General features: G+C 33.5%; 1 protein-coding gene across 1 annotated transcript in view; it reads right to left on the bottom strand.

Moving 5' to 3' along the window:
* The window catches only part of Cad87A (Cadherin 87A), a 106,170-nt gene that overhangs the window by 46,525 nt on the left and 46,974 nt on the right, over nt 1–12,671 (bottom strand). Inside the window, exons 3-6 of the mRNA XM_074176224.1 lie at nt 12,072–12,332; nt 10,109–10,301; nt 8,659–8,771; nt 5,742–5,939 (exon numbers count right to left, since the gene is read on the bottom strand). Of these exons, the coding sequence (XP_074032325.1) occupies nt 5,742–5,939; nt 8,659–8,771; nt 10,109–10,301; nt 12,072–12,332 (765 nt within the window). The remainder of the gene's footprint in view (nt 1–5,741; nt 5,940–8,658; nt 8,772–10,108; nt 10,302–12,071; nt 12,333–12,671) is intronic.

The raw sequence follows: 12,671 nt of genomic DNA, 5'->3' as shown, positions 1-12,671 counted from the left end.
TTTTCAGATAATCCGTGATAAGATATTAGGTTAGTTACATTAACTTTGGAAATACTATTATCGATTGATTCAAAATTTTTATCCAAATTTTGAATCTGATCGATAATGATTTTAAGGTCCAAATAGAAAAAGGTATGTTTAGTGTATATGAGTCTAGTGTTTCCTAGTTGTATTGGAAGGATGAAATTGTCTAGTATGGTAACGTCTATGTCATCCTTACAATATGATAGTTGAACGACCAGGCAAAGGAGCAGAAACTTCATCCTCTTGACTTTCCTGTAACAATGTTTGTTCTTTAATATTTCTGGGCTTTCTAGCGGAACTTTTATGATATGTTCCGGATTGTGTGTCGGGGTTTAGTTTTTATATAAACTATTTTTCGACCCGTGTATTGTGGGGCTTTGAGCTTTTTTCATTTGTTCTGGTCATTATTTTTTCTTTGGTTGTTTGATTTGCTCTTTGTATATTTTCGTACATATGTTTGCTAACTTCTTTGTGATTTTGAACATAGTTCGATATAATAACGTTATCGTTCATATTGAAAGGGTTAGAATCGTCAATATGTCCTTTGATAACTTCAAATGAAGTGAATTTGGTTACACTATGTATAGAGTTATTATAGCTCAATATAGTGTATTTTACCAATTGGTCTGGAGTGAGGTCTTTATTTTCTTCTCTTAAACAACGAAAATGTTCAATTAATAGAATGAAAATGTTCTACTGTGGAATTTGAGTTGCTATTCTTCGCTGTGGTGAAATGAAGTTGAATACGGTGAAGAGATCAGAAATTTTCTGAATCTTGATTATTGTCACTTGTGATTTTTAGAGGTAACCCATGATGAGTTACAAAATTCAAAAGACCTTCAACAATTGATATTCCTGTTATCGACTTTAAAGGGTATGTTCGAAAGGTTTGAATGCAGTGAGGGTCAAATTGAACTTAATGGCAGGGGGATCTCTGTCATATTTGTTTTTTAGTCATGTTTCACAATTGATGATATAATTCTCTATATCTATAGACATATTCGACCAATAATATCGTGAACCTAATGACATTTTCACTTCGTTCATCCCTCTAAGACCGGATTTGTATATGTAATAATACTCTAGCTTTTGCTTTTGTTCCTTCAAAGTTTCTACGTCAGTAAAAAATTTTGTACAGTGCAACATAAATCGATCAAGAGTTTCGATTTGGGATTTTGAATTTCTATGTGAGGAAGAGCGTTGTCTGAGAAGACATTAAATTCTTCTATGTCACGTTTTCGGCTTGGTTGTCCGAATGAAAATTTTGTTCTTGGTCATTATCAAATTCTATATTTTCGTCAGGTTTGGGTATTTCGGTATTAAAATCGTAGGAATTTTGATATTGATCATGTTGACACTCAGGTGGAAAATATAAATTTTCATTAGGATAGAAAGGGTCTGGCACGAATTGATTGTCATATTCGTTAGAATGTAATTCTTCGAAAACAACGTTTGAACTCCTACGTTGTTGTCCATTTGAATTCATATCAGTATTTCCGAAATTTTTAAATCTGTGATTTTGAAATTGTCGGTGTCTTGATACTACAGTTGGATTTCTCGAGGTTGTCGACATTGGTTCGGGTTTAGGTAATTGGTTTTGTGGTATTTGATTCGGTTTGAAGACACTTTTTGGTGGTCCGAAGACGTCACGATTCGTTGGGAACCTAGTTTGTTGTTGCCTAGGTTGAACTGGTATAGGCTGATTTGGTCAAACTAGTTTTTGACTATATTGTGACTGGAAAGGGTTGAAATTCGCAGAAAATTGAGGGTATTGCTGAAAGTGGGGTTGGTGATTGAAATAATGTTGGTTATTGAAATTATGCCCTTGTGAAGTATTACCAAATTGTGGTTTAGGGACCAAATTAGTACTGGGAGTTGTATTCTTTGTATTGTTTGAACTTCCATTCATTCTTTCAAAGTTTTCAAATTCTTTTGCATACGCCATTGCGTCTTCCAGTGAAGCTGGTTTTTTAATATGCATATTAATTTTCAGGATTCCAGTACACCCTGCAATAAAGGTACTCAGTGCTGTTTTATCGTATTGAATAATATGACATAATTTTTCGGGTTCGGTTCAATAGACATCATTACTTATTCTCTGGACAACACTATTTTTCAGCAGTTGTATTCGTCTCCCAAAATTATTAAGGTTTTCTCCCTTATAAGGGAGTTCTCGTGAGTTCTTGAACTAAACAATCTTAAGTCCCTGCGATCTGAAAAACTTTGGCAAAGAGCATTTTTCACTTTTTTCTATGTATTCAATTCTATCCTATTTCCTACCATTGCTTTTGCTTTTCCTACTAATTTTTCTTGGATGCATTCAAGTATATGTTTTTGAAAAGCAGCATCTTCATAGATGACATAATCGTTTAACAACGAGTTATGAATTTATTAAGAGTATTACTATCCTCATCGTAGGGTTTGATGTTTTCCAAAGGAGATTTAAAAAGGTTCCAGTCGATCCTTTGAGGTTCCACTGGTTGGATGATTGGAATGTTTTGATTAGTGTCTTCGACTGACAGATTATTTAAAAGTTACAAAATATTTTTAATATCGTTCATAAAGTTTTGATTTTGATCAATAGAATTCAGTATTTATCGAGCGGCAACAATTCAACTTTCAAATTCACTATATTTATTATTATAATTTGTTATTTTCGCAAGTAATGTAATGTCAATATCCAATATTCAGTTGGAATTAAGGTCACTACCCTATCTTTCCCAAAGTCCTTAAAAAGAGGGTTTAGGAAAGTCGAAAAGGAATTTGGCACTTACAGTTTAGTAATTGTAGTCTTCTGGTTCCTTCCCCGATTCTTTCTTCTATAGAGAGCTCCTTGAATCTCTTCGATCCTCGCTGAAGAAGTTGAAACTTCAAAATCACGAAAACGATTTTTGGTACAATATAAATGTTCTTTTTCACGACCGCGATAATCCTACCGACTGCGTCAATGTATTGGAAATTGAGAACTTAGTTTTTGAAAACAAAATCAAAAAGCGTTTATTCTCTTCGAGAGCAGTACAGAGAATGAATATTTATTAAGACAATTATTAAAATATTTGAAATATAATGAGTTTGCAAAGTTTCGGGCTCCTGTAGATAAGGCACGTTTCTTGATATCTGGTACCACGTAATTTGCGGGTGGTGAATTAAAAATATACTGTCTGCAAAATAGGTTTTTCTAGAATAACTTGGCAATGACGCAATGGAAATTCGAAAACAAAAATTTGTTAGAGAGCTAAAAAATATGAAATCGAATGACTCATTCATATACTGTTTCCTCTGATAGCAATGGACCTAGGGAATCTTGTTGACTCACCTTGTATAATAATTGGTCGTGTGCCACTATCATAAATAAATCGATAAAATTTCAGGTTACCCGTAATTCAATATTCGATATTTTTTGTAGATTACTTTCTGGCCAATACTTTGAAATAATCTTCAAATTCTTATAAGGAATTGATATCTCTCAGGGATTTTACTTTGGGTAATTCAGACTGCCTTTTGGACACTTTGTCAGATAAACCAAATACCTTTGTAATAATGCATTTATCATTATATATATATATATATATATATATATATATATAATGCATATATCAGAAGGTTTTATGTTCAAACGAATCCATATTATCTATTGGTGTGCAAATAAGTTAATAATTGAGTGTGTTAGACCTCCCAACAACCTGTTTATTCTCTGAACATGAAATTTTTGGCATATGTATAATTGGGCTTCGACAACCTTTTTCTGGTAAATATTACTGCTAATATTATATTTGAATTCAGATCATTTCGATCTTCAAGGCATCCTTGCAGTAAAGAATAGCTTCTTTTTGATATGCTTTTATCCCATAGAGAGAGGTTAATAGAATGTGAAGAAGAGGAATAGAAATCGATCAAATTTTTTTCATTGTACATTTCACCTATAAAGTTAGCGTGTTCTTCATCAATGGTATCCATCTGATTATGGCGATTACTAGTTTTGACTGGGTTTATGAATACACAACGGATGATCGGACGTCATTGACTAGAAATCAATCGATCATTTGAAAGTTTTTCTATGAGGGATATGAAAATTGTATTTTTGTAGGGAAGCTTTTGATCAATTCAACATTCATACATCTGTTTCTGAAAACGTCACCTTGGTTGGTGAAACATGCATCGGGAAAAGTATTGCAGTTCTTGTGTTTGGGAATAGAATTTGGTTTGGAGTCTACAGTTTTACTACAGTATAACTTTCCCAGGCGTGTTAATATTATCTTTAGCACAATATCATATATGTGAACAATATGCCTTTCTTTACTGAACTTTATGAATTTGGTAGAAGTAAGTGATTTTATAACACATATAATGTAACTTGATAACCCATTTTATTCGTATATATATTCTGGAAGATCGCTTTCTACAGTGTGACACACTTAAGATGGATACACTCCTGTATCTGGAAGCAGATATTTGATTTTTTGTACATGCGTAGACCTGCATGGACCGAAATTTTCGCAATACAACGCCCAAGTGACAGCCTCAACCCCAGCCTAAGGCCACAGTAGAATAATATAACCAGTAGGCCCACTTACCACGTGATCCGTTCGACTTGCCGAGGACCTTCAACCGCTCTTAGGATGAAATTCTCAATCAATGCGTTCAGTGTTGTAGTATCGAAGGATTCGACAGTACAACGGGCATCGGATTAGTTATAATAAACGGTCGGAAATTGATATTGTGTTTAGTTTATTAGCTGTTGTTATTATTGCTTTCAGTTTTTCTAATTGGTTATGGTTGTTTGTTTTATCATTAAGTGATTAGAAAATAGTAGGTGTAAAAAAGACATTATTATATAAGCGCACGCCTATGGTTAAAGAACGAAATTGGCTTCTCACTTCGTTTGGAGGTCACCGAGAACTTTGTGAATTTATGAATGAAAGTAGTGGGAGTGGACTTACTGGTTGACTTTTCTGTGATAGTTTATAATACACTGTCATCAGTGTGATCTTAACAAGTCATCAATCACACATATTAAATCAGCCAGTCGAGCAACACTGATGACAATGTATTATAGACTACAACTGAAATACATAATAGCATTTTAAAAAAACCGATATTAAAAAATGCAGATTTCAGTTTTATACTTGATAAGAGGTCAAACCCAAAACCGGTCGAGTAAATAAAATCTACCAGTGGTATTTAGCCAAAAGTGTTTTTATTCATTTCATTTAAGTGATCATCAATTACCATAAAGTAAACAAGTCATCAATCACACATACCCTTCAATGTGCGACAAAAGATGTACTTTCAGCTAGACGGAGCTTCCGTTCAAAATTTTTGGATGGTTCAAGAGTGGTAAAACGAACATTTTCCATTAGAAAGTAGCCCATATAAACAGTGACTTTCTCGCTCTCTTGACATAACTCCAATCGATTCTTACTTCTGGGGAACTGTCAAGAATAGGATATACAAGTCTAGGCCACGAAATCGACAAGAACTACGGCACACCTGCCTGCCAGCCCATAAAGGTCTATGACTGTACAAAAAATCAAATTTCTGCTTTAAAAAAATGAAAAATACAGGGGTGTCTACATCTTAAGTGTGTCACACTGTATATTTGATTTTTGACTGTCATGCCACCTAGAAACCATGGCATTACTACAACATTCAGAACAAATCTGTCAAGTTAAATGCTCCATTACTGAAATGAATCAGATGGGGAACATTAATCTTACCTCGTCAGGATCCTTCACAGTCATATCTAATCCCGGCAGAGCTGACCCTTCTTGAATGTTCTCGGGAATTTCCACCAAATATTCCCTCTTATTGAATTCTGGTGGCTCGTCATTAACATCTCTGATTTTAATGGAAGCTTGGGCTGTTGTAACGGTCAAGGGGTCATTACCTTTAACTCCGTTGATCATTTCGTGAGCCTGAAAACGATTCGATTATGGTAATGAATACTTTTGATTACGAACACAAAGTGAATGATCGGATGTTATTCACTGGACATCAATCGGTCAATTGAAAATGTCTCTATTTTGGGGATGTGAGGTTTATATTTTGGTAGAGCAACGTATGATCAAACCCACGCGGTGATTGAATACGTCGAGTATACCTTTAATGAAATATAGAAAAGAAAATAGTGAAAGTAAGTACTGTATCGTAAAAAATTTTGGAAAAGAAAGTATTTGGCTTTTTACTTCTCTATCATCATACAAAAAAAATGAGAATCTTCAATTCAGTGTTTATACAAAAATAGTTCTTTCGAGAGGACTTTTTCTTCCAGTTTGTGTCTGAAAGTTACTTTTCTGCATGAGCTACACGTAAGCCAAAACCTTTCATTCCCAAAAATCAATCACCCGTTTGATTCAAATCACAGAAATATTTGAATACAACATTACTTTTGCAAAAGTCAAGTTGTGTCAAACTTTCTGAAATATACTAGAAACTCATCAATACTCTCACTGTTTGCAACCAATCCATCTTTCTACATTTTGCAGTATTTATTCTAAATTTCGAACATGTTTAACATTGGGTGACAGTGACAAGACTTCTGATATGGAGAAGATAAAAATATTACTTGATATCCAACGGAACACTTTCGATCAATTAAGTGTTCAATACATACATATATCTTTGAATATGATCATCAACATGAACATACATGCACTCATCAGATAATAAATATTTTTTCAAATTAATCCTGAATTTTTGTTCATAATTTTTTTAGGCAATCGGTACCTCATTGTAAAACTTTATACCTTCATAATAAATGGAATTTTGCCCAATATTTGTTTTCATTTTCATTAATTTTAGATTGCCTGAACATCTTTTCAAATGGTTGTATTTTTGGCCAAATTAATGAAGGTGCATAATTTGAACTTATGTAAGGATGACAAATCTAATAATATTTTTGGTTTATACAAGTTTACTGTGGGCTCCTTGAACTGAATAGTCACCTTATAATTTTGTTCTGAAGTTTTTCGATTGGTTTCAATAAAGAATGTGTTGCTATTCCCCATATTGATATAAGACATTGAATTTTGGAAAGTAATACCTACATTTTCAGTTATCTTAAGTGTATTTGATTCATGTACATGATCCTGTCTTATTTCTTATATTGTAATGATGCATGTCTGTGTAAGTTGCGATGTTCATTGAAATTTTTCCTGATATTTAAAATGTTCTCAAATATGATAGATGAATATACAGTAATAACTTATAGAACTTTGCATAACGGTCGGCAACTTTCATCAGGTTTACGGCAGTTTTTTGGATAGTAAATACCTTGTTTAGATAATTTTTTCATGCTGTACTCCAGTAGAGAATCCCGTATTTGAGAAATGAATGGAAAAGGGAATGACATGTTATCAGCGCTACATTTTGATTTATTGAATTTTTATTATCCTCATCGCATAAATTGCCCTACTCAATCTATTGCACATGTTATTTATATGACCTATCCACTTCAAATTTGAATTAAACTCCTGATTACATGATTTCCAAAGTTGAAGATTCAGTTTTTCGTTCATTTAGTTTCTAGTCGTTATTATCAACCCCCTTTTTCCAAAATTATATTCAAGCTGTGCTGAAGGCAATCAAATTCACCTAATAGTTTGCTCAAAGATGTATCATTAGCATACATTATAGTTTTGATCATTAATATATATGAGAAATATTAGTGGACTCAGTATGGAACTCTATTATCGTAGAGGGGTCTATAGTGATATACTTTTTTCCCTTGCGTTGAAAAACGTGATTGTCTGGGTCGAGTTTGAATAGAAGGGTCAAATAGACCACTTTCTGTAGATCTACCCTACCCTTACTTATCCATATCAATTATCAAACTCAGTACTGCTGAAATTTATAATTTACCTTGGAATATTTTCAGTGCAATTCTGTATTTTTACTGAATAATAATTTCAGAAATGTTGTAGTCAGTGACATTAAAAGCTCATTTTCTCGTCGAGAAAACATCGAAAACATATCAACAATCATCTATTAACAAAAAAGATATATCTGGTGTCTACTGAAAAATAATTATTAAGTTTTCCCATATTAGATTGAACTGAATCATAGAGAGCTAACAGAGGAAGAGCGACTCAATTTCTCAACATTATTGCCCAGATTATTCATTTGTGAATGTTCGTAGTTACCTAAAAGGGGCTCAAAAGTATGCAATTGTAAACAAGTAACTTTTCTATCACACAATATTTTATGTTTTATAGAAGTTTTGCAGTTTTTCTTCCATGTCTGCGTACTGCAAATATAATATTTCATATCTATATCTTATATCGAGAAATATCCATGATAATGCCTCTCATAATTTTTAATAAGTCATTGATTTTTATCTTGTAATGTATTCACAATATTGAAATATAATTTCAAAAATGAAAATATTGCGAGCTTTTCTTCCATAACAATGTTCGTCAAGTGTGGGTTCAGCTAATGAAAAATTATGACAAAATTATTGAAATTGGGACTGTCGACATGTCCTTTCGCTGTGCACGACTTCCTATTTTATTCTATCAGATCCATCAGAGAATCAGATGTTCTATCTGAACCCAATTCATATTCAAAATACTTATAATTTCCCCCAAAAGCTCGAATCCTTAAATCTACTCATGAATATTCCTGTCGCATATTCACCCTTATAGTTAAATTCAGGACGCCATCGGTATTATCAACCGCCTCCTTATCCAAGGGCCGTGCGGTTCGCAGCTCTCCTGTTACTGCATCGAGCAGGAAATAGTCCATCGGATCTGAAACAACGTTTATCGCTCAATCATCTCGCTCCATTACACTGCACGGGAATAGATAATGATCACATGCCCGAGGGCTTTCATAAATCTTGTATTAGAAAGTGGGGATTAACAGATAACGTAAGAAAACACTGAGTGATTTTCCGTAAGGGTAGTCTGCCGATGTTCATAATTTTTTTTAGTGGTAAAATGAAGAATGGTGTTGGTGATGAAATTCATGTCTGACATTTTCACTGCCGTTAATACAATAACGGAAATAGTTATTGTTCTGAGAAACGTTTCACTTTTTGTGACTGATTACATAAATAGCTATTATGTATCTATTAGGAAAAGTTTCATTTTGTTTGATTTTCGCAAAAAACGACTATTATACCCAAGAAATATTGAATAGTATCTGATAATGCATGTTATATGACCTAATTCAAATATTTTTTATGATTTCGTTTTCTATTATTATTATTCTCTCGTTACTGAGTGTTCCATATTTATATCTTTATGAAAAAAATTTCGACAAGGGTTGCTTGATATGTCAAAGTTAATTTCATCAGTTCAGACTTCCGTTGTCTAATATAATATAAATTGATTTGAAATCCCTGAAAAATATTTTAAAGAATATAAAAGATTAACCGAATATACCAATTTTATTAAACAAAAAATTGAAAATTACAAAAAAAAACATACAAGCAACTACCAAAAAAATAAAAAAATTGAAATAATAATAAAAGCTGAAAAAAGTTAAAAATTATGATTAACAAAAAATAAAAAATAAAAATTAAAAATTGAAAGATTTCAAACCAAGTTACGTCACGACGTTTCGATTGTTAGTATCCACAATCGTCTTCGGGGGATAACTGGACTTATTCCTCCGAGATCTGACTATTTATAGGTCATTTGAGTACTTTCACCTATCCCCTCTTCCCTCTTTCCGCTTCATTGGTTTCAGCGGGAGATGAACGTTTGGCGGGAGTTGGTCGTTATTCGCTTGATTAGAAGTTTCCATATGTTACGTATCTCTACGCTAGCTTGACTAAATTCGTTGTTGGACAACATATACGCGGCTTCTTTGAATTTTCTCCTGAACCAATGTTCCTCTTTGTGGATGATTTCAGTTTGAGCCCACTTGATGTTATGTTGATGAGTCCAAACATACTCTGCTATTCCGGATTTGCTGTGTTCAGCAATGCGAACTTTCAATAGCCTCTTAGTTTCACCGATATACGATTCTCCGCACTGGCAGAAGTTTGAGTTTATGGCAGTGAAGTTTGAGGTATACTGAGTTGAACCTCAGTACACCTCAGTATCATTATTGAAGTATGAATGAAAATGTATGAACTTACTATTTACTAAGTCGTATACTATTTTTCTTGGTACACCCCTATCTCCATCTTCAGCATGAATTGTCAAAACTAATGTGTTTATTGTAGCGTTTTCTTCTACTTCTGCCGTTAAGTTCCCAACGAAATACGGAGGAGTATCTTGAACATCTCCTACGTTGATGCGAACGGTAGTTTCACTGGTCAACTCACCGTCCTGAAAAATAGTAATACAATTTGATATCGGTAAAACCATATTCGTCAAATCAACATTATTGAGATAAATCGACTGAACACTGAGGATTGCGCAGTTTTTTTCTTGTTGGTACGTCAACAGAGGAAAGTGGATATTCCCATGTTGATTATCGTACAGTTTACCTGAACATACAGAGCATTTTAACGAAAACTTGGCCCCCCTCTGTAAGTCAGAAACTGACCTGAAATCGAAAATTTCGAAGAACACGTCAATTTTCATTTCTAGGGGGACTTATTCAGATATGGAAATCATACCCTAAACCACCCCCTACATATTCATCATTTCGATATAGGTTGCAACAATTTCTATTCTTTTTTCAGTAGAATAAACCATGTTGGAAACAGTGAACAAGGATGACTGAATAATAATTCGTGAAGAAGTGACAGTGGCCAACTATCTACTTTTTGTTCTGCGACAACTAGATTCAACAAAAACTACCAATGCAGAATCTAGAAGACCTGTGACGAATAATTTTTTGGGAATGCCTATTTCCGACTCCGTACATCTTCAATAATGTAAGGAATGCTTTCGAAAGTAGACTGTATTGTTGTATGGAACTAGATGGAGGTCATTTTGAACACTTCATCCGTTGATTGTGTTGCCATTGATATTACTTTTGTTGATTTCCTCAATACAATGATCAACAGCGAATTTTCTGTTTTTTCTTAAATAAAACGTTCAACATTTAATTTCTCAATAACGAATAAACCAATTACGAAAAAGTCACAGAGGTAATAGAGGGACAAAAGACTTTTCAAATGATGTATCACTCAACTCCCCCCCAAACCATTAAAAAAATAGGAGGGGAAAGTTGCTGACCGCAGGGGGTGAAGTTTCGGGTATGATTTCCATATCAGAATTAGTCCTTCTAGAAATAAAAATTGACGCATTCTTTGAAATTTTTGATTACACGTTTGTTTCTGGCCTACAGAAACAATGTTCTTTCCAGAACAATGAAACGATAATATAAATTCAAAAGAAACCAGTTTCAAGATCCAAATTACAGGATTTTCGTGAAATCGGAGTACCGATCTGTTTTCTAATTACGGTGAAAACAATGTAAAGGTGTGTTCAGGAGTTGATTTTATGAAAAAAAAACTCATATAAATATGGATCCGGAAATGCATTGTTTGTAAGATACAGGGTGTCAAAATTCTTTGAATTTTTTTTGTATATTATATATATCAACAATGAATATGACTTAACAAAAGTTAGTTAGACTTAGTAAAAGCAACTGATATGGATGTATGCACCCGCTTCATTAATTGTTTTCTTTAAAACAAATGAATAGATGGAAAATCAAAATGTTAAAAAAAACATCAGTGGGGTATATTTTCTGGTCAATAATTTGTATCTAACTGAGGATAAACAAACTTTTCACAATATGAATACAAAAAAGATCAATTTATGAAAGTATAAAAGTCTGTATCTGTATCCAGGTCTATGTTCATATGAAAATATGAACATTCTCATAAAATAAGCTCCTTAGCACACATGACGTTTTTCAGCGCAATTTGAAAACATCCCGTATATTCATTTCAATCGGTTCAACAGGTCTAGTGGATCTAATCGCTGGAAAACTCTATAAACCCTGCCCAGATTTCAAAACTATTTCATCGATTTTATACATCGAGGAAAATAATCATCTGAAAAAATACACCTTACAAAATAACCACTTAAACAGCTCACTCAATAGCGGATATAGGATTTTCCAGTTGAACCAATACATACCGTCGTCTTGAGAACGAATTCGTATTCCTGTCGATCGGAGTAGTTTAATTTTCTTTTGAGAGTTATCGCCCCTTGGTAGGAATTCTGCTCGGAGTGGATCGTCTCAATATTGAAGATCTCGCAAGCATCCGGATATTCTGGAATATTTATGCATTCCACCTCGATATTCGATCCGGTGGTGTCTTTATCGGCGACGATAATATTCGAAAACACTTGTGTGCCTGGCAACGTGTCCTCGTTAACGGTGATTTCGTATGGCGTCTGGAAAAATAGAGGTCGGGTTGTATTGAGGTCACGGGGAATAATTATATCCGTGGAGGGTCGGATTCAGGTGAATTAGTGGATTATAATTCGGTTCAGGAGAATATAAATATAGTACGAACTAAAATCACAACTAGATTTAAATAAGTTAACTTTGAAGCAATTTTCAGTAGTTTGAGAACAAAAATTAATTAATTTCACAGATTGTAAAATGTATTAATTATTGCTGATGTGAATTAAGAAACATTAAACCATGAAAGCTATAAATAATCAAACATTCCTAAATTATTTATTCATTCAACGAACAACCCAACAATACTTTAGTGTAGTTGTTTGTAA

Source organism: Leptinotarsa decemlineata, unplaced genomic scaffold (assembly GCF_025532065.1).
Source record: "Leptinotarsa decemlineata unplaced genomic scaffold, Ldec_3_MD MMD2_P_RNA_scaffold_14, whole genome shotgun sequence".
NCBI lineage: Eukaryota > Metazoa > Arthropoda > Insecta > Coleoptera > Chrysomelidae > Leptinotarsa > Leptinotarsa decemlineata.
Note: the sequence above shows the minus strand (reverse complement) of the source record. Positions and strands in the feature narration are given on the sequence as shown.